The 22,126-nt window shown below is 58.4% G+C and overlaps 4 protein-coding genes across 4 annotated transcripts, besides 2 other annotated features; all 4 read left to right on the forward strand.

Moving 5' to 3' along the window:
• Window positions 1-3,371: 3,371 nt before the first annotated feature.
• LPMP_240280 (hypothetical protein) lies at window positions 3,372-4,529 on the forward strand (the record flags this gene model as incomplete). Its single annotated transcript, XM_010701067.1, has 1 exon — window positions 3,372-4,529. The coding sequence occupies one exon, from the start codon at window positions 3,372-3,374 to the stop codon at window positions 4,527-4,529; it is 1,158 nt and encodes a 385-aa protein (XP_010699369.1).
• A 2,144-nt stretch (window positions 4,530-6,673) lies between these two features.
• Window positions 6,674-12,013, forward strand: LPMP_240290 (hypothetical protein; the record flags this gene model as incomplete). Its single annotated transcript, XM_010701068.1, has 1 exon — window positions 6,674-12,013. The coding sequence occupies one exon, from the start codon at window positions 6,674-6,676 to the stop codon at window positions 12,011-12,013; it is 5,340 nt and encodes a 1,779-aa protein (XP_010699370.1).
• Window positions 12,014-12,861: 848 nt separating this feature from the next.
• On the forward strand, window positions 12,862-13,821 carry LPMP_240300 (hypothetical protein; the record flags this gene model as incomplete). The annotated part of the gene is made up of 1 exon (XM_010701069.1): window positions 12,862-13,821. One exon carries the CDS (start codon window positions 12,862-12,864, stop codon window positions 13,819-13,821), a length of 960 nt encoding a protein of 319 aa, XP_010699371.1.
• Window positions 13,822-14,572: 751 nt separating this feature from the next.
• Window positions 14,573-15,093: a repeat region.
• An 835-nt stretch (window positions 15,094-15,928) lies between these two features.
• Window positions 15,929-16,261: a repeat region.
• Window positions 16,262-18,807: 2,546 nt separating this feature from the next.
• LPMP_240310 (fumarate hydratase, putative) lies at window positions 18,808-20,457 on the forward strand (the record flags this gene model as incomplete). The annotated part of the gene is made up of 1 exon (XM_010701070.1): window positions 18,808-20,457. One exon carries the CDS (start codon window positions 18,808-18,810, stop codon window positions 20,455-20,457), a length of 1,650 nt encoding a protein of 549 aa, XP_010699372.1.
• Between the last annotated feature and the right edge of the window lie 1,669 nt (window positions 20,458-22,126).

Raw genomic sequence — 22,126 nt, forward strand, 5'->3', positions numbered from 1 at the left:
ACTGTGGTGTGCATGAGCTGCGTTTGTAGGGCGCGCCACGACGACTACCCCCCCCACCCCCACCACACACACACAGACACACATAGAGAGAGAGAGAAGGGAGAGGACAGGTGGATGAGAGAGGAGCGGGGGAAGTTCCTGATAGGGCGGATTCCTGCATCCCGCTGTAGAAGAGAGGAGGGGACGTGGTAGCCGCATAAATACATGACTGATGGCCGTGGCGGTGTAACGACGTCAATTGAGGAGACGAGGCGGGAAGGTAGAGGAATAGGAAAGAAGCACAAGGCCGGTCATCTGGTCGTTCCACCTCCGAACAGCCCTCTCTTCCTCTCTCCCCCTTCTCCACCGAAGCTGCTCCCCTACCCCCTCCCGCCGACACGCCTCGACGTCCTCTCTTTTCCAGTCTTCCTCCCTTATGTTTTCCAATGCTTTTTACCTTCCCGGATGTACCTACGCACGATGTATAGCGTGTCCCTGAGTGTGTGTGTGTGTGTGTGTGCCTGTGCGTGCTGGGTTTTGACTGCAGAGGCGGGCAGTCCTCCTCCCCTACGTCACCGCCGACGTTTTGAATGCACCCAAACAAAATGAATAACAGCTGGGTGGGACAGCGGTCCCAGGCACGTGCCCCATCAATCACCCCCCCTGCCCTCTCCCCCTCTTCCTCCGTCGAGAGACAGCGGGAATGTGGTCCGGTGAGAGGGACACTCTTGTGCGCACGACTACGCAGTACAGGAGGAGGCCACTGTTGGCACAGCCGGACCCCGCCAGTCTTGCACATTGTGTGCATTAGGGAGAGGGGTATCTTACGCTCCTTGCCTGCTGTGGCACTGCGCTGCAGCCTTCTATTTTGTCGGACAAGCGATGGTGCATCCGCAATGCGCGCACGTACCTCGCGGCTGACGTCGACTCGCAAGCTCTCCCATCAAGGCCGAGAGTGCGGAACAGACTCTGGAGCGCGTGCTTCTCTCCCCCTTCTTCATTGTAGAAGGTGAAGAAGTGTGTGTGTGTGTGTGTGTCTTAGTCCCTCTCCACGACTCCATGGCCTTTTCGCTCTCTTCGCTTCCCCGTCTCCCCTTCGCCTGTGCCTTTCGACTTGTATTTGTGCATTCACCAAACAACGTGACGCCCGCTTTGTTGCCGAGCCCCTCTCTCTGACGGCGGCAACTCTCCCCCTAACGCACCCGCTCAACCACGACGGCGACACTTTTACCCACTCGTCTGTGCGCTCTAAGAAGAGGTTCTGAAGAGAAAACGGTGACGGGTCAACACGCGCGGACAGAAGGAAGTGACGAGGCATTGTCCGAACAGTCGCAGCTACTCTCTGTAGGCGCTGCTCACACACCAGCTCCCCCTGTTCTTTTCTCCCTCTCCTTCGGCTGTGTGCGTGCGTGCACTTTTTTTCTCAGCCCTCTGCTATCCCGACACCCCCATCCCCCTTCATTCACACGCCACCCAACAAGAGCCAGTGATAGCGGAAGCCGGAAAGATCTGCGCTCCCCCCTCGCCTCCGCATTTCAAAGACGCTCGAGGGAATAGGAGAGAGAACCGGCATATAGTCGCATCAGATACCCCCCCCACACACACACACAGAATTCACAGAGACGGCAGAGACATACGCACGCACTTGCGTCGTCCCCCCCCCCCCCACTCACCTCCTCCGCTGGAGCTCTCTACGCTTTGCACACCCAACCCCCTGCAAGTGCACGACAGACGAAGCGAGAGAGATAGGGGAAGCGAACACCCACAAAACGAGGTCAGGCGGTCGCGGTGTTCGGTCACCCGCCCTACCCTTCACCTCCTCATTTGAACAGCACCCTCTTCACAGAGATATAGACATAGTCAGACACACACGTACACCCCCACACAACGGTCAACCCCGTTCATCCATATTCTCTTTGCTTGTTTGCGTGTGTGCGCGCGTTGACGGCGGCGCAGCGCCACCCATAGATTCACGCGTTGCCCCTTGGCAGCTTTCTTTTCCTTCGCGGCACTTTTGTGCGCCCAATTCTCGGCCGACACGCTCAAACGCCTGTTTGGTGTATTACCGCTGTTGTTGCGCACACACGTGCTACCGCAGAGAGCACCAGCTCTTCGTACAAACCCGGCTATTTATTTGTTGCCACGGCTTCGTGCTTACCGGACGCATCGGCATCAAAAACTCACTCGTCACCTCTCAGATTGCAGCGCCGCCCCTTGATTGCGTCCCCCTTTACCTTTCTTAACCCCAGACCCCAGCAGGCATATTTTCTGCGAATTCATCCGACCCCTCGTGCATTGTGTTGTGCCTGTGCGCGCTCGCGCTTTAGACTGCCTTCTCTTTTGCATTTTGATTTTTCCTCGTTCGGTGTCGCGCGCTCGTGTTCAATTTTTCTCTCTTAGACGGTTTGCGCTAGACACTCTCTTTTTACCAGTCTGCACACCCTCTCCACTCTCTCCCCTCTTCCTCCTCTTCTCCCCGCACGTGTAGGGCAGTCTCCGCCTCCGCCTGTTGCGCGTTGGCCAAGGTCACCCACCTCCGCACACGTACACGGGTACGTGGCGATAGATTTTTAGAGCGGAAACACACCGAATACGAAAGTGTGTGTGTGTGTGTGACAGTGAAGCAGCACCACAGGCACTCTCCGTCCCTCTCCCCTCCCCCTCCCCCCTACACACCTACACACGCACACGGCGTCTATTCGATCGCCTGGTTGGTTTGTTGTTGGCTCATCCATCACTTGAAGACATCTTTGCTCAGACGCACGTCCATTGCGTTCACTCGATAGACTCTGCTCGCGCCGTGCCCTGCCCAATCGGACCCCCCCCCTTCCCTTCTTTCTCCTCCTCGTGGTCCCCCAAACAGAGAGGGCCATCACGGCACACGAGAGCAACACAGCGCAGCGCATCTCCCTCGTCCTAGTACGCTCTTTCTTTCCTTCGTTGTTCCTATTTTGCGTTGTATTCTTCTCTAACTTGTGTGTGTGTGTGTGTGTCGACGGCGCACATCTGATCTACTCCCCTGGCCTTGTGTTTGCCCTACCCCTTTCTCCCCTCCCTCCCCCACTGCCCACTCGTTCCTTCCGTTGTTGTTGTCTGTGTTGCTGCCGTTATCGCCAGCCGTGCGCCTTTCCTCTGCCTGTTGGCGCTGTTTGTCCATTTTTCTTTCGTCCTCGGCGCCTTCCCTCGTTTCACCTCCTCACGATCGCGTCTGCCCCGCCCCCTTCTCCTTTCCACTTCTCTTTTGCACGACACCCCACGCCCTCAGTTGATTCGCGCTCTTGGCGTGCTTCCAAGGCTGCTCATCGCCTCCCCCCATCTGTCCTCCCCCTTCACCGTCTTGACTTCTCTTCGGCTACCACCACCGTTCCCCAGGTGCGCTACATTCCGTATCAATGGCAGCGTCTCTCCGCAGTCGTGCCGGCAGCTGCTCCCCGGATGGACTGCCCCTCGCATCGTCGCCGTCGCCTTTGTCGACGATCACACGTGTGTGGAATGACCGCCTGCGAGCACTTTCATCTCCGCGCGACGTCTCTACCGTGGGCGAGCTTGACAACGTCATCGATGCCACCCCAACAGTGAAGGGGGAAGGACGGCTGCGCCAGGTTGCTGTCGTCAGCTCCGGCGGTGGACGCCTCGAAGCCGCGTCTGGTGTGGATGACGGCCTTACAGACAGCCCAGCTGCAACAGTGAGGACTCGCACCTCCTCGCTCTACGCAGCGAGAACCAGTAGCAAGCGCAGGGCGCTACTCAAGTGGAAGGACGCGACAGCAGTGAGTCCTCGGTCTTCATCTGTCATCACAGCGCGCCACCCTGTCGACCCCAATGCCGAAGTTGTGGTGAACTTTGCAAAGCCGCTGTTTCCGAACACGCTGCTGACGGAGGCCCAGGATGAAAAGCGACTGCTCACGCTCGTGTTGGACCTCGACGAGACCCTTGTCAGTAACCGTGACTCCCGTCATTCATCTGCCGTGCTCCGGCCGTACTGCCTCCACGTACTGAACGCCCTGCGCCACATGAAGGAGCTGGAGATTGTACTATGGACTGCATCGACCAAGGAAACGGCGTCGCCGGTGGTGCAGCAGCTGCATAAGACGGGCATCATCTTTGATGACACTATCTACCGCAACAACATCTGGTTCACCCAGCCGATTCACACGAAGGACTTGCGACTGCTTGGCCGCAACATGGACCGCGTTCTGATTGTCGACAACTCCGTTGGCTGCTGCAAGCTACACCCCCGCAACTCTCTGCTTGTCGAGGACTTCCACGGCGTGCGTCGTCGCGACGACGCGGCCCTTGTGAACGTGTACTACGTGGTGGATGCCCTGCTGCGTATGATGCGCGAGCGTTCAATGTCGGTCTCGGATGGACTGGGGTGCCTCATAGCGGAGGGGCAGTTGTGCCATATGGTGAACTACGACCTGCCTGAGCTGTTCAAGTACATACCACTGACGGAGGTGCCAGAGCTGAAGCGGCCGCCGGTCGGACGCTTTGTGCGGGCGAACACAGCACCACCAAACACGTCCATAATGCAGCATTGGGTCTACTAGAAGACGAGAGACGCGAAGCAGAAGCGGCCGGCCGAGGAGGGGGGCAAGGCGCGGTGAGGGGTGGAAGGAGAGTGCACATCTGCGCTCATCTTTGGTCGTGTGTGCACGGAGCGGGAGAAGAACGGCGTACAGTGATGTGGTTGCGTGAGCCATGGCAGGGCCACCTTCACGGAGACGTGCACGCAGCAAACGGAGAAGCGAGGTAGTCTTCTGCAAGAGATGATGAGCGGGAGGTCACGGGCGGACGATGTCAGTCGAGCATCGCCGCCCCCGCTGTCTTTTTCGTTGTTGTCGCACTTCACTAGCATGTACTTAAGGGAGTGACTCTGGTGCCGCTCTGCGGCGCTTCATTAGATCAGAGAAGGTGCTGGCGTGCCTTCAAGCCTCTCTCTTTCCCTCTCCTCCGGTGTTGTGCACGTGTGTGGATCTGGGCGCCACCGATACGCTTATCCGGAACCCTTCTTTGTCATGCTCTGCGACTCCACGCATTGGAGAAAGGGACGCGCAAAACAGAACTGTGATGTGTTCACCCCACCCCAACCGGATACGAAGCCGCAGATCGTATCCTCACAGGCTCATTCACGCGCTAAGGTATCCTTTTCTGCTGTGATCGCATCGTTTCTTTGCTGTTCTCGTGCGCCTTCGCTCTGCTCCTACACACTTTAACGAGTGTACTGTCCTGTATACATCTGTGTAGGGTAGAGGGGTGCTGAATGGCTCGTGTTCTTCTGCTTGCTCGTGCCTGTCATCGTGGTGTGATATTCTGTCGAGACGAGGATACTCGAGGTGAACACCGAGAGAGAGAGAGAGAGCGAGCGAGAAGAATCGAGACAGAGAGTGTCTTTGCATTTCTCTTGCACGCATCCTCCCCACCGTCCAGCCAGCGCCTCCCCGACACCCCCCCCCCCCCCCCCTCAGCGCAGTTTAAAATTCCCCCCTTTTTCTCACTCCACTACGACGCCTTCGTGTCGCAGCGCATTCGCTACGTCTTTGTCTTCTTCATTTTTGTTCTCTCTCTGGTCGGTAGACGCTCTGCTTGACCCCGCGTGTGCAGGTTGCTGCTCCCCCTGACACTTCCTCTCTTTCCCATCCTGTTTCCTGCGCTATGCTGAGTCTCCTTCTCCCCCTCTCCCCCTCCTCCACGAGACAATGGAGGTGTAATAGAGGTGCAGGCATGCGTTGGTGTTATTGTTGTGCCTCTCTGCTCGTTTGCCTGTGCGCTGTTGTTGTCTGCCGCACGTCTCTCTCTCCCCTCCACGGAGAGACGAGAGCGACATGCGGAGAAAATACGAAAGAACAAACGTGAGACCGGCCATCCCTGAAAACAAAGAGAAGGCGGCAGGCCAATGGTCTTTTTCAAGACTCCCGCGTCGACGCAGTACAGCGAATTCTCGAATCGCCTCATGGAGTATATGCCTGTCAATGTGCTTGATGCGGTCGTCTCCCTTCAGTCGTGGAGCCTCGCACCACGGCGGTTGTGGCCTCTGCAGGCCGGCAACACGCACAGTGGCGAGGAGAGGCAAGTGGCGCCGCGACGCCATCGTCTTTATGGCTTGGCCTTTCCATAAACTGCTGGCGAATCTACAGCGGACGACTACTGCACGCACATTGTGCTCTCGACGACGGTCTCTCATCGTTGGATTTCCGCTCTCTATCGCTGCTCCACCTCTGATCTTGTCATTGGGCTGATTGCCTCGTGTTCACCTGCGCACCCATACACACGCGCACACGAATGCTCGCGCATCGGTTTAATGTCACAGCTTTCTCTTTTCCTTTACTGACGTGAGCGCCTTCACCACGCTCGTCCCTCACCTGACACACAGTCGTTCTCCACACTGGTCTCGTTGCCCGACCCTGTGCCTCTGACTCTGCGTCGACGGAGCGTGTGTGCGAGCGAAATCACTCCTCTTTCACGTACTTATTCGGCAGCACTCTGTCATGCGTGCCGCTCCTCCTGCTCTCTCCCTCCACCGCCATCCACACCTTCGCACACATTTGACTCAACGGCAACCCCACACCCGGAGGTGTATTCAACCTCCTCTGTCTTTGCCGTTTGTGTGCATTTACTCCGAGCGCGCCCATCAGGGTGTTTGCTGATAATGCCCCGCGGAGTGAAAAGCTCGCAGAGCAGCGCGGCACGTGCGATGATATCCTCCACCGGCAGCCCAGCTGCTCTAAGCTCATTCTTGGGTGGCTTTGCCACCGGCACGGAGAACAGCACGAACGCGGAGCGGGAGAGCGACTACGTCGTAAGCCTAAAGCTCCTGAACAAGACAAGCGAAATTACGAAGCAAAAGTCGTTTGACCGGCTGGTAGAGCTCATGAAGTCGACCCCCGACGAGGTGCTTCTGCAGTTTGCCAGCGCCACAGTTGAGGCGATTGTCCAGCACGCCCACCACCCAAAGCCGGCGATTCGGAAGTCGAGCTATCAGCTACTACACGCGCTGATGAGCAAGAATAAGGAACTCAAGAAGGCGGTCGTCCCGGAGCTCAAAGTGCTGTCCGGTGTCTGGGTTATGGGGATGCACGATATGGAGGCGTCGGTGTGCCAGGCGGCCGCGGTTGCCTTCGATGCCGCCTTTCTTGCGGAGAAAAAGACGCTCATGCTGCAGCAACTGATGGAGGCCATTACGATGAGCCTGCGCACCGCTGTCGAGGAGGTAGTGGCTTTGAAGAAGCCACTGCTGGATGACTCGCTGGACCCCAACGCGAACAAAATCTTCGCGGCTCTCAAGTCGATGGGGTATATGATCAAGCAAGTGAGCGCCGCACAGATGGCAGTGCTGAAGTTTGTGCAGGACCCGCAGCTGTTTGGTGCGCTTCTACCGCCGCGAGAAGCGTCCAAGTCGTACCTGCTCGTCAAAACCCCACTCGCCCGCTCCGCGGTACTGGCGCTCCTGCGCGACATCGTGGCCTTCTGCCCCGCGAGCCCCAAAATACACCAGCTCGTGTCGCACGCGCTCTTTGGGTCCATCCTGGACTCGAACGTAACAATGGCCTCGCGGACGTGGGAACTCTTTCTCTTCTGGTGTCGCAGCAACGTGACTGATGTGGTGAGCCACATGAAGGGGGGATTTCTCGATGACGTTGTGAACTGCTTCATGGGGTGCAAGCAAGGAGAACTCGCAGAGGTGATCTTCCCGTGCCTATTTCCTCTCTTGACTTCACTCTCGAAGGACGTGCGGTGCGAGAGTATTCTGGACGAGTTCTGTGCAGCGCTGGTGGAGCGGCTGAAAGAAATGAACGAGACACCGAATGTAAGCGCGCATGACCTGGAGGTGGTGCTAACGGCGACGATGGAGTGCTGGGAGCTGCACTGCGTGCGCAAGAAGACCAACCACGCGTCTGAGGACAGCGTGGAGCTGTTCGCGGTGATTAGCTTCCATGCAGTGCAGCTCATGCAGACAGAGGCGAAGGCGACCCGCTACCAGGCCGTGATCATATCCGCCATGGCAAGGAGCCTCCTCAAGACCGCCAGCCGATGTGAGGATGTGTTTGGGGACTGTTTGACAGTGATTGGCGCTCAGCCAGGTGCGATGTTTCGCGTGCTGCCGGACACCCCCGACTCGGCTTTGCAGCGAAGTTTTGTTCTCCTCCAGGCTCGTCTTCTGGGGCGGCTGTGCGCTAACACTTCGACGCCACTTCCACCAGCACCCACTGCAATGACGATGTCCCCGACGACGCGGACTGAGGGTGCAAGTAGCGCGCACTGCAAAACGCTGGTGGCAGAGGCGGCGAACACTTGGCTACAGCAGCAAGTGGCGGTCAGTCTCGACGAACAAAAGTGGGCTCGACTCGCCGCCTTCTTTGGTGAAACACAGGACACTCAGTTCTGCCCCCTCGACGCGGTGTCTGACACCATCCTCAACGCCTTGTGCGGGTGTGTGAGGCACACCTATCCTGAAGAGACCTCGGCGCAGGAGCGTACGGCTGAGAGCAAGGTGGCACTGGCGACAATGGTGAAGGCGGGCCTGGGGTGGAAGCACCGACCCGCTTCCCAGGACTTGATGAAGGCAACGTCGTCCGCCCAGGAACACATGCTAAAGGAAGCTGCGTTGCGGCACTTGATGCAGGATCCGGCTAGACTGTGCGAGGTACTAACCTGTGCAGTTGCCCGGTGCGACGTGGTTGGTGTGAACCAGTGCGTTGCGGAGTACATTAAGCGCGAGCTGACGCTCTCGGAGAAGCAGCGACGCAGTGTGCTGGAGGCGCTATACACTTCAGTGAAGGAAACTCTGGCGATGGTTACGGAGAACCCTGCGGACTCGGATGCGAAGTCAACCTCCACCAGCGACTTGGCATCCAGCTACAGTCCCTCCGAAGCCTCGTCGTCACCCGCTACGTCTTCCTCGACATCATCGTCATCGGCGAGCGACAGCGGCGCTGATTGTGACACGGCGGATGCGTCAGCATCCGCCCCCAGTGGTGGCGACGTAGCCAATCACGCACCGGAGGCAAGGGAGCGAATGATCAAGTGGGCGAAACTGCTGCGCAACGGCGGTGCCTTTGCTGAGCTTCTGCATCTCGACGCCCCATACATTGTTGGCCACCTTCTGACACCTCTATCCCATATCAGTGCCGCTGTGGCGCCTCGCGTGCTTGTGGAGCAGTACATCTCTGTCAAGGCGCTGCGAGTCGCGCTGCAAAGGCAGCGGTACGGCGAGAAGGACAGCGATAGCAGCGACGGCGAGGGCAGCGATGACTTGCTGGCGTACGCGATGGAGCAGAAGGCGCACTGGTCGAACATCGCGGATTGCAGGGCCGTCACGGCGGAGGTGGAGGCGCTACTGGACAGCTACTCCGTCCGCACTGAGGACCGCGACGCCGTGGCCATGGAGCTTCTCCACTCCGTCTTCAGCGATGGCGACAATCTGCCGCTTTCCTTCTTTGCTGTCTACCGACTCTCACAGCTCGTGCCGTACGCCTCCACGGCGTGCCTGCAGTCGTTCGCGACGTCGGACTCCGTGTGGTGCCAGGCGGCAGTGGAGGTGCAAGCTGCCGCGCTAGTCAACAACGAGGCAACTCGCTCTCTCTACGATGGTTCTCTCTCCATCGACCAACTGCGTCCCACCTTTACGACCACCGTGCGCACTGCGCAGCTTGTCCGCCTGACGGACAGCGTCAATGGTGCGGCCGTAGCGGTGGCGATGGCCAGCGTAGACCCCAAAGCGGTCGCCCGCCTCTTCTGCCAGCTGCTGCGCGTGGCGGCAGTAAAGGAAGTGCTGGCGGACGGTGTGTGTCGCACGCTGTTCGAGAGCCTCTTTCCAACTATGCTGGCGTGCTTTGATGTGGCCGAGGTGGCGGTTGAAGTGGCGATGCTCGTGACCTCGACAGAGGGGCCTCTGTCGGCTGCTGGGGTGCCGTACGTGCTGCCAACGTTAGCCGCCGTGCTGCGCGATGTTGCGCCAGCGGACGACACGACGTTCCTGCGCCGCGCCATTCGTCTGGTGAGCGCCGTATCAAATACGGCAGTGACGTCCCTTTTCGACGCTCAGGGCGCCAAAGGCATTGCGCCAGTGCTGGCGGCGGCTTACACCGCATTCTTCTCAGTCATGGATGACGTTGCAGATGTGCTGCGCTTCAACATCGCGGCGCAGATCCCGGCGGAGCAGGAGCGGTTGTTGCTGGAGGCGAGCTGTCAGCTGCCGACATGGGACTTGACAACAGCAAAGCTGACACTCGTGGTCGTGCGGCACCTCGCCTCGCTGCCGGCCGTGGCGGATAGCACCGTGAGGAGCCTCATGGTGTACGCGTCGAAGCAGGCACCGCTAGATGGGCTGGAGCTGCTGGCCGAGCTATCGTGTACCCGCATCCCCACCCCTGATGTGTACAGCGAAGTCATCCGCGTTATAATCGACGCCCTCTGCCGCTGCCATCGACTGCGCCACTTGCCACCCAACGGCCGCCTGCAGAAAGAGTCGAGCGGCTCGTTGGTGGGCAGCACACCCGTTTCCCTGACAACCTTGCGCCGAGTGGTGATGGCGGCAGTGCTGGCCAGGCGCGGTGTCGTGCTCCATAGCCGTATGGACAGCGTCCTGCGCAGCACGGTGAATCTCGTCGTGTTCGACACCGTCTGCGAGGCGGTGTCGCGGCTGCGGTCGACTAAAGAGGACGAGGTGGCCCCGCTCGCCAAGCTCATCGCCTTCACCTCTCGCTTCATGGGTGACTTGCTCACCAGCGATGTCATGGCGCTGCGAGCATCGGAGACGAGCGTCGACAAGATTGCCTCAGTGCTGTGCTTCGCCTACGCCTGGCTGTTCGCGACGGGAATTGTGAAGCTTGAACAGCTTGGCGTGTCGACAGTCGCGGGTGTTTTGCGCAGCGTATGCCTGCTGGCGAACCTGACCCTCATGCGCGCCACCGTCTCGCTCACGGCACCGATGCAGAGCATTATGCAGCGCCTCTCGCTGAAGCCGCTTCGAAAGGAGTACTCGACAACGCAGCCGGCGAAAGTGGCACAGTTCCGCCACCAGAACGCGGTGCTGACCAAGACGCAGAAGCAGAAGATGCTGCTCTTCCCATACCTGATGTCGTGGTGCATCTACCTCACTAGTGCCCCACCATCACCAACGGAGGAGACTCAGGGGACTGGCAGCAACGCTGTTCGTGACAAGGAGTGGCAACGACAGGTGTACGCTCTTCTTGACCTCTTATTTGCTCTCATGCTGACCCCGATGCACCGGACCTCGACCAGGCTGGATTCGACCTTCATTGGTGCCTCAGTGCACCCCGGTGCCACTGGTGACAGCAATACCACCGGGCAGCTCGGTTTTGAGCTGGTTGCGCTCACGCGCGTCGACGCGCCAGATCCGATGGCGCAGCTGGCTCGTGGTGCCTTCGCCGTCTTTACCCAACTACTGCATGGCTCCACCTTGTCGCTGACGAAGAGTTGGTTGGAGACAGTGGAGCGCAAAGGCCGCGCCCTCTTTTACAGCTCCGTCTCTCAGAATATAACCGGTATTCTCATTCAAGAGAGTTTCTTGTCAGTGCTGAGACACAGCCCCGACGGCAGCAGCAGCTTCAGCGTCGGAGACAGTTGCAGCGTGGAGGTGAACGTAGCTCAGCAGCTTATTGACCTGAGTTACGAAATGGAGGACGCAAAAGTCGCCGTGCGCATTACCTTCCCAGCGGCCTTCCCGTTGCACCCGCCCGCAGTGGAATACGAGACCGGCCGTGAGTGTGGCGTTTCCATGAAGAAGTGGCGCTCATGGATGCTGAAGATGACCGTCATCCTCTTCGGTGGCTCGGCAAACGTGTGGGAGTGCATTGACCTCTTCCACCAGAACCTTGATGCACACTTCCACGGCATCGAGCCCTGCCCTATCTGCTTTGCCGTCGTGAGCTCCACGAATCACAAGCTGCCGGACGTGCGCTGCTCAGTGTGTCACAACTCCGCCTTCCACTCGAACTGCCTGTACATGTGGTGGGCGACAGGTTCTAACAACGTCTGCCCGCTATGTCGCTCTCCCTGGATCGCGGAGTAGGCCGCTGTCCCCGACCCCTTTCCCGAGGGGGATGGCGAAGAGGTTGTGTGAGACAGAGAGGGGATTGTATTGGGCTTGTGGTCGTGTACCTCAGCGAGGTCCAGAGCAGTAAAAAAGTGCGCGACATTGCCTGTGTGGTTGTCGCAGCCTATACACTGTACGTGCGGCGCTGCCTCTGCGCACGCCCTCGGCTTACCACCTCAGCCCCCCCCCTCCCTCCCCCCGGATGTCTTTTTCGTTACGCTAACTAAACATGGAAGCGATGGGGCCCCCTCGCGCGGTCTGTTGCGCCATCGTCTTGGGTGCACCGAGCTCTTGAGCTCATGGGAAGGAGGGAACGAGACCCGTACTGAGTTGCACGGCGTGAGGGAGTGGCCATAGGGGCTACACACGGACAACACTACGACGTGCTCATTACGCACCAGCATCGACGACCCCCTCCGCCGTTACTCCTCTTGGCACGTGTCCTCCGAAGCGCCCGTGCGTGTCAAATCCCTGGCAAGCAAAATACAGACGTTTAGCGGGCGAGTGTGCGCCTCTCTCTCTCTCTGTGGGTGTGTATCTGTGCAACACACCAGCACAGCGACTTGCGCGCAGCTCCCACCACTGCGCCATTGCATACGCGGGCATTGCGCCTTCTCCGAAAGGAACGGCTGACAGTTCTGCGGTCGAGTGGCGACAATGCATCGGAGCCTCGGTCGTCATTAGCATCCCACCCCCTTTCTCTCTCCCCCCCCCACACACACCATACACGCGCGTGCGACCGCAGTTCAATATCAGCGTTGCACGTCGCCTTTCTTCTCATCCTCTTCCCACATCCCCACCACCACTATCGCCCTCATTAGGCGATGAAGCCGTATGTGTGGCCACCCTCGAAGGAGTCACTGCCGCTCTCTGCGCGCCGTACCTTCCCACGTCAGTTCAAGGTGAATCACGGCACTCTTAACCTCTTCGCCCCCGCTGCACCAGAGTCGCAACAGTGCCACACCAGCGCCGCTGCAGATCCGGTCTCCATCACAGGACGGCGAGGGATACTACATCAACACCAACACAACAAGGAATCGACGAGAACCCGCGAGTTCCCGGTGAATGGACTGCGCCGTGTGTCGCTACCGCAGCGGAGTGAGACGCCGCACGGCATACGCCACATACGCGACGCGACGGGGGCTCAGCAACACGTGCAGGTGGTAAACATCACAGACGCCTACAGGGATCCAATGCAGATGGGCCCACAGCGCACCGGCGTCAAGTGCATGCCACAGAAAAGTGCATCCAAGGATGTTGGCGCGGCCCTGGCCTTTGTGGGGTCGCGTCAGCAGCTCAGTGCACGTGAGCTCGCCACCCCGGTAGGGAAGCCGTCGTGTCCCTCGCTGTACACGGTTGATTACTCGGCCCAGGAGCGCTTTGCACAAGCGGTACGCGATCACGTGCAGCAGCGCAGACGTGGTGTGGCAGAGTTTTACGTGCAGCTCGTACGTGACACCGTCGGTGGTGTGACGAGCAGCACGCCGATACCAGCGATAACGCCGTGGTCTCTTGACGAGAAGCCGAAACGGCGGGTGCTGACGCTGGAGCGGTGCCGCGATCAACTCGTCGCTCTAACCGCAATTCCCATCTCGTTGCGCGACCTCACTGATCTTCTGTGGGGCACAAGCGAGGGCGAGGTGGAGAACTCAGATGGCCTCCTAGCCGACGTTAGCAAGGGTGCGTCGCTCCCGTTGGATTGTCGCCCCGTGCCCTTTCGGTGCTTTGCAGCCGCTTTTGGCCAAAACACCAGCGACGTGAGGCTCGCCCGCATGAAGGTGTGATGGCAACCCTGCGTGGTCAGTAGGTAGGGTCGTGGCTTTGGCTGCGCGGGTATCTGCCAGCGCCGAAAGGCCCTGCAAAAGAGAAAGTCCTCCCCTGGCCAACACGAACATGCAGACACAGGCCCAATACGCACATGCAGGTATAGACAGGAATGAGGGTACTGCGCCTCTCTCAGCAATAAACTCCATAGATTCCCCGACACTGCCTCTGCCAGTCTTCCGCATTGAAGGCAGCAGTCGGTGGCGTCGGTTTGTTTGGGGAAGCGGTAGCTGCTGCGTGAATGGAGCGCGAGATGGAAAAGAGGAGTCGGGGTGCCATCATCCCCTCAGTCCCTCCTCAACGGTGTGTTGGGTAGCGCGGGCTTCGCTCACCGCCGTTCGCGAGTGGGGTGGGGTCGCTCTTCTTGTGCCTTTCGTGTCAACACTGGATGATTCCTCTACGTCGAGGGCTACTGTGTCCAAGAGAAACAAAACAACCTCACAACGCGTGCGTGGTAGGATACGCTACGCCACGGTTACCTACCTGTGCGCAGTGGCTCTCTCTCTCTCTCTCTCTCTGGATCTGAGGAACAACGAGTGTGATCGATGAAGCGGCACTACAGACCGGCGTGGTGCCGTACCGCACATCGGCGCATCAGAAACGTGAGGCACTCATCTCCGGCATCCTGAGTGTTTTTCAACATGTCTGAGTGTGCAGGCGAATTTAGTGCCCATCCCCTCTCTTTGTGGATTTATTCTCTATCGCCCTGATGAGGACGACAAGCAGGCACCTCAGCGCGTGGTATCGGGGCTTCTGTGCTCGCTGCGTGTGGGAAGGCCAGGCAGCCCCCTCCTATCCCTGCCAATGCCGAACCACTGCTGGCGGTGACAGAGTCATGTAGCTACGACGCAGAGGAAGTCAGGGCGATGTGCCGCTACTGACGCTGATGCTCAGGTCGTGGGTGCTGCTACCTGGGGGAAGTGTGCGACAACAAAGACGATCGTGCCACACCCGGTCCTCGCTGCCTGCTGGTGGGGCGCCTGAGCCACCCCGGGGGATGCACAACGTGGCGACCGGCACCGGAGGAGAGGGGGGGAGGGTGAGGCGACCTGCGAGACGGCTGGGGTGGGGTTCGAGTCAAGGGACGTGCTCAGATGACTGGGCCGGCGCATTCCTACAACGCGTGGCTACCGCTGCTCCGCACCAGGCGGTGGGGCCTGTGACGGGCGCGGGGGTGGAGAGTGAGGTCGGACCTCCTGCTGCTCGGCGGCAGAGAATCGACGCGTTGGAAAAGTGGAACATAAAAATGCACTTTTCTACCCTCCCCTCGTGCACGGACTTCTCTCCCTGGCGCCTTTCCCCCTGCCCTCCTCCTGCTGGTACACCTGCAGGACGCTCACTCTCTCCTCTCCCCCTAACCAGGTCTCCGCCTTCGCACACCTCCAGGCCAACGCCTCCGAGAGAGCTAGTAGGCACTCTGTTTCCTTCCATTTCCCTTAAGATGGGCTTGAAGTCATAGACACGTCCCCCGCGCTCAATCATCATCGCCATCTCAACATGTGATCGGTGTCACCAACGGCATTCGGCACCGCATCGAACCCAAACACGTACGTGCACAAGGAAGTTGGAGCGTAGGGGAAAAGATCAGCTCTCGTTTGTGATGGAACTTTTCCCCACACCTCGCAGCTGTGCTAGTCGCGCGGTAGGAAGCCGCAGCTCTTCCTTTCCTCTGCGGCTCTACGGCCCACGTGTACCTTCACTTTAAGCCTCTGTAGTGGCTCTTCTTGTTTCCTCTTTCCTATACACCCACCCGCTTCTCTTCTCCCTACTCCCGCCCACCCTTGCCCGCCACTGTACGCGCAGACGCAGCTCAGCTCCGCGCTTTGGGCTCTATCTGCGCTTTGTGTAACTCGCGTGCCTCTCCTCTGTCTCTGTGCTTCGGTGCGGTTTGTCTCTTCCGTACGTTGCGCTCTTCCTTTGGCTTCTGCGTCTTCCTCTCCTGTCGAGCCACTGCTGGACTCACCTCTCCTACGTGTTTCTTCTTGTCTGTCATCGTTTCTTTACTCCAGCGGACTTCCACTTTGGCGCTCGTTTCATCTCTCGGCTCCAACACACTGGAGCTTTCAGCAGCACCACCCGCCTTATCGACTCCCTCCCCCCTCCTCCGGTGCCGGTCGCCACGTTGTGCATCCCCCGGGGTGGCTCAGGCGCCCCACCAGCAGGCAGCGAGGACCGGGTGTGGCACGATCGTCTTTGTTGTCGCACACTTCCCCCAGGTAGCAGCACCCACGACCTGAGCATCAGCGTCAGTAGCGGCACATCGCCCTGACTTCCTCTGCGTCGTAGCTACATGACTCTGTCACCGCCAGCAGTGGTTCGGCATTGGCAGGGATAGGAGGGGGCTGCCTGGCCTTCCCACACGCAGCGAGCACAGAAGCCCCGATACCACGCGCTGAGGTGCTTGCTTGCCTTCACCGATGAGAAGGACATGTTGAAGAGTTTGTGTGTAGGTCTCCGTCTTCAGATGTGTCCTTCGCTACATCCCTGTGTGCGTGTGCCGCTCCTCCGGGTGTCGTCGCCAGTCCGGCAGCTTCGCCCATAGGGTTTCGCTGCGTTTGATCGCTCTGCTCATTTTCTTACCTCAGAAGAGTCGTTCTCCCTCCTTGGTATCGAGCCGTGCGTTGGGGTTACTACATGCTTCACATCAATTACTCTGAGATGTATATGTGAATCATCGCCGTGCTCTGCGTTAGGATGAGTAGAGAGGTGAGGAGAGACAGAATCAGCCTCTCCTCCCCTTGAAGCGGAAGTATACACAGTCAGCGGCTCTCACTGCTCCTAGCTGTTCTCGTCCAGCTCGACTCGCTGTGTACGCCGCCTTGTGACACATGGTGCGTTAAAGGGTTCAGCATGCACGGAGTGACAATGGTAAAGTGATGCCGAGCACACAGTGCCAGCGCTGGAGACGGTAGTAAAGATGACAGAGGTGTGGTACCCCGTAGTTTTTCATGCGTTCTGTGCCAGCTGTGCACGCGCACTCTGGCAAAGAACGCGCGAGGGCTCATGGCCTCCCCCACCCCCTCCCAACGTTGATCTCTCGTTTCTTTTTCGCCTGTTTCCCATGTGATGTGTTTATGTACTTCATTCAAGTAACCAACCGATGCGCTGAAGAAACCGCAGGAATCATTGGTGAGGAACTGAAGGTGATCAAGCGAGGAAGAGAGGCAGTCTCTCTTGTCTGCCCGCTCGCTCCTTCCACCCCACACTCACCTTCTCTCTCCTCCTTCATTGTTCGTGTTCCGTTTCGCTTTCATTCGTTTTTTCCGTTGTGTTTTGTGTGAATTTGTCGCGACTGAGCTCGTAAACATCTTGTGGTGCGCGGGCATGTCTGGGATGTTCCTCCCGCCTGCTTTGTCGCTTTTCTGCTGTTCAACCGAATTCTTCTTTGTATCGCACTGAGACTCGGCTAATGCACGCGGGGCCGTCGCCTTGTCGTTTGGTGTCCCTGCCCGTGTGAGTGAGTGTGGGTGTGTGTCTCTCTCTCTCCGTCTCTCGCTATCTCTGTTTGGTTTGCCCCCGCTTACTTTCTTTGGTGCCACCATTTTTCAATACTTCATGTTGTGGCCTTTGCGTTTTGCCACAATTTGCCCTATTCCGCTGCTCTGCCCCTTCCCCGTCTCTTCCTCCGCTGCTCCTCGGCTTTCGCTTCGCTACCCCCTTGGCCTGCGTCTGTGAGACCGAGTGGCTTGCCCTTCGTGCGGCTCTGTTTTCATCGCTGCGTGCCAACTTTCCTCCTCGGCCTTCTTCTGCCATGATGAAACTCACGCGTCTCACCTCTGCCCTTGTGTGTGATGCGTCAACTTCTTTTCCCTGTTTCTTCACCCATGAATTGCCGCCACGGATCCCCCAAGCGCTCTTTCACTCCCACCCCCTCCGCTATCAACATCTTCAAACGACTTGCAAGGCCACTGCCAGCTCTGCAAGCCTTCTCTGTTTGGTCGCGTAGGATGTCGTGCATGTGTATGGGTCTGTGCCAAGATGAAAGGAAGCGCATGCGTGCGTAGCAGAGGTGTGCATGTCTCGCAGTCGCTCCCTATGAGGGGGAGGAGGAGGAGGTGATTACTCGAATGGCTTTGGCTCTTCGTTGCTCTTTTCCTGCCGTTTTTTTTGGAGGTGCCTTTTTCTCTTTCCTCATGCAGCATGTTGGTCTGCTGTTATCCCTTGATGTGGTTGCTTGTGTAGCTTTGCCTTGATGGGGCCGTGGCGGCTCTTGTTGCCTCCTCCTCCTCTCCCCCTTGTCCCCCCCCCCTCGCCCCTGAGAAGGGGGGATTATAGAGCGGGAAGGCAAAGGGGGAGACGTGTCTGCAGCCTCCATCTCTCCCCCCTTTCTGGGGGCTTCGCCATACCCGCTATGAATGGTAACGTCGGTGAAAGCCTTGCGTGCCTCAGTTTTATTATGAAAGTGGCCGTCTCCAATGAACAAGACGTGGGTCGCTGAGGACGAGTAGTGCGAACTCAGAGAAGGGGATGGGGCATAGACACGTGCATATTTTTTGAAAGTTCTCCTCTGTCCTGTCCACTCCACCTCCTCCCCGTCAGCGCTGCAAAGGGCAACGGAGAAAAATAAGTGTACTTTACGGTGGGGATGCAAAACCCTTCCGCGACGGTGCGAACCGCTCACCCCCTCTCCAGCCTCTCTCTATGTCTGCAATGTGAGGCATTGCTCATGCTCCCTAGGCCGCATGACCCGTCTGACATCTACCGCCCATCAGCCTTCTCTCCCAGCGCTGAGACTCCCTTTTACTCCTCCTCTTCACCGGCCCTCCCCCCTTCTGGCTCACCAGCTGCGAGCAACAAAAGAGACTCGACTCACTCTGTATTCCTGCTTCCCTCAACGTATCACACGTGTACAGCCACCACCACCACCCTCCCACCCCCTCCCCCGACACGTATAGGTGCACACGAGGGCGTATTTAAGAAAGGAAAACACTCCACTGATAGGCACCATGTTTCGCCGCATTACCCCGCTACTGTCAGAGTTCAACTTTGTGCCACTGGTGTCCAAGGTGTCGCACAAGGAGACCAAATACCGTCTCTTGACGAAGGACCATGTCTCTGTGGTGCAGCCCGGTGCCGGACTGCCGGAGATGCTGAAGGTGAACCCGGCTGCACTCACGTTGCTGTCCTCCGTGGCGTTCGACGATATAGAGCACCTGATGCGCTCCTCGCATCTGGCGTCACTGCGCAAAATCTTCGATGATCCCGAAGCGAGCGACAACGACAAGTTTGTAGCGCTGCAGCTGCTTAAGAATGCAAACATCTCCTCGGCCCGTTTGCTGCCCGGCTGCCAGGACACCGGAACGGCCATCATCTCGGGCCACCGTGGCGAGCAGGTGTTTGTTCTCGGCAACGAGGAGGAGGCCCTCAGCCGCGGCGTGTACGAGATCTTCCAGGAGCGCAACCTCCGCTACAGTCAGAACGTACCGCTCAGCATGTATGACGAGAAGAACACCGGCACGAACTTGCCAGCCCAGATTGATCTGTACGCCACCAAGGGGATGGAGTACAGCTTCTTGTTTGTTGCGAAGGGGGGCGGCTCGGCAAACAAATCGTTCCTGCTGCAAGAGAGCAAGTCGGTGCTCAACCCCAAGTCGCTGCGTAAGTTCCTCAAGGAGAAGCTAGCCATGTTTGGCACCTCTGCCTGCCCGCCGTACCACATCGCCGTCGTAATTGGTGGCACGAGCGCTGAGATGACGATGAGGATGGTGAAACACGCCTCCTGCCACTACTACGACGACCTGATCACGAAGCCAGACATGAAAACAGGCTACACGTTCCGCGACCTCGAGCTGGAGAAGGAGGTGCTGGAGATCTGCCAGAACATCGGGATGGGTGCCCAGTTTGGCGGCAAGTACTATGCCCATGACGCGCGCGTGATCCGCATGCCTCGCCATGGTGCGTCCTGCCCTATCGGCATAGGTGTCTCTTGCAGCGCGGATCGCCAGGCGCTTGGCAAGATTAACAAGGATGGCGTGTGGTTGGAGGTACTGGAGATGGAGCCGTCCAGGTTCCTGCCGGACGTGAGGGAGGATGAGCTGCTCAAAACGCCGCCGGTCGAGGTGAATCTGAACCGACCCATGTCCGAGGTCCTTCAGGAGCTCTCCAAGCACCCCGTGAAAACCCGCCTCAGCCTCACAGGCACCATCGTTGTGGCGCGCGACAGTGCCCATGCCCGGATGCGTGAGATGCTGGAGGCTGGCAAGCCGCTGCCACAGTACATGAAAGATCACCCCGTGTACTACGCCGGCCCAGCGAAGACGCCCGACGGCCTTCCGTCCGGATCCTTCGGCCCAACGACGGCTGGTCGCATGGACCCCTTCGTCGACCTCTTCCAGTCGCTGGGCGGCTCGATGGTGATGCTCGCCAAGGGCAACCGCAGCAGGCACGTGACGGAGGCATGCAAAAAGCACGGCGGCTTCTACCTCGGCAGCATCGGCGGGCCAGCGGCTGTGTTAGCGCAGGATGCAATCAAAAAAGTGGAGTGCCTCGACATGAAGGACCTCGGGATGGAGGCGGTGTGGAAGATCGAAGTGCAGAACTTCCCGGCCTTCATCGTTGTCGATGATAAGGGCAACGACTTCTTCCAGCAGCTCTAGACAGCGGCGTGATGAGGTGCGTGCGTTGACGCCTGCTCGTAAGAGAGAGGGTTGTGGATGATTCGCCCAAGCGAGCACTCGTTTTCATTTTTGTTGTGTGCGTGTAGATATCGTCACCTACCTTTGTGAGTGCGAAGTGAGAGGCAAAAGTCTCCTCCTGTCTGCGCGCACAGTGCACAGCGCATACACACACACACACACGGGCATGCACTGTCGGTCCGCATGCAGCCACTATGATTCTCCGCATTGACTCCCCCATCGCTCTCCCCCTCTCTCCCACTCCACCGAATTTGGTACTGTTGCCCTCTACATTTTGTTGTGCAATGTGTGTGGCGCGCACGTCTGGTCGACGTCTCTCTCGATGGGTGTCGGTACGTTATATGTGTCGGTGGTCTCCCTCCTCTCTTTCCCTCACCCTCCCCCCGCTTGTCAGCGAGGAACTTTCACCAGGGAAAAGTAGGCATCACTAAGACAAGGCTTGTACATAACCACAGAATACCCATGGAGTGAGGAGCGTGAGACGAGGGACATGAACACGAGTAACGGCACGGCGTCTCTTGTGTTTCGCTACCTCTCTCTTTCCTCTCCCTTTACCCCCCCCGACCTCATGAGGAGCAATTTTCTCTCATTCCGCTCTCTGGTCTTCGTCAAGAGGATTTACCTCCCAGTGCCTCACACACACTCGCTTCCACCTCTTCCGACCTGGCAGTGGAGCGCACCCGTCATTTCCCTCCCTCTCTGCGATTCTCGTATGGTGTAATGCCCGTATCCGAATGTATGTAGGCGGAGTCAAGAGAGCGAGAGGCAAGCCGCCAGTCCGTGCTGGCCCACCTGCCTCCCTAGTTTTCTCTCTCGCGTTGTGTGCGAGGGCAAACCTCTGCCAACAGTGGGAAGGAAACAAAACAAGGGAGAGGAGAGGCCGAAGCGTGTGGACAGAGGTGGGCGTGCCTGCTGACGTCATGATTGACGTAGATGGTGGGCATCCCTCGCGCGCGCGCTCTCTCGAACACTTTTCTACCTCTTCCTCCTTCCCTTCTCAGGCCATCTGCGACTTTGTTTCTTCTTGATTTGTGTTGTCGACCGTGTTGAGTGATTTCGCCTTCGTTGTGTATGCGCGCTGTGCGGGAGAGACTCTGTGTGTATGTGCGTATGCAGTGATGTGCTTGCTGCGCTGCCTCTCGTTGAGGCTCACAGGAGCACGAGTGGGTAATGCGGAATGAGGTAGCGGGAGAGAAAGAGAGAGAGAGGGAACACCCATTATGTTCCTGCTCGGTTTGCTGTTCACCACTCCCGCGTGCACCACCTGTCTCACTAGTCCCTCCGTTCTCTTGAAGCCAGTTCGGTTTCTCACGAAGATCTCGCTTCGAACTGCCCCCTACCTTATCTTCGTCGTTCATGGCCTCTGCCGACTTGCTCCTTGGTTTTGCCGCTCTCTACTTCTCTGCGGCTCTCTCGATACAGGCGAATTCCCAGTGTGCTTGCTTGCGTGCTCGTCGTTAGTTTCTCGCTTTGCACGTGTCAGCCACCGTTTCCCTTCACGTGCAGCTCCTTCTTATACCGTTCCCCACTGTGCTCTCTTACCTTTTGCTTTTATAACCTAAAGCACTTAGCAAGCGACACACAGCCGCAACCCCTCACCCTCCCCCCCCCCCCACACACACATACGCCA

Source organism: Leishmania panamensis (assembly GCF_000755165.1).
Source record: "Leishmania panamensis strain MHOM/PA/94/PSC-1 chromosome 24 sequence".
In the NCBI taxonomy this organism is placed as follows: domain Eukaryota; phylum Euglenozoa; class Kinetoplastea; order Trypanosomatida; family Trypanosomatidae; genus Leishmania; species Leishmania panamensis.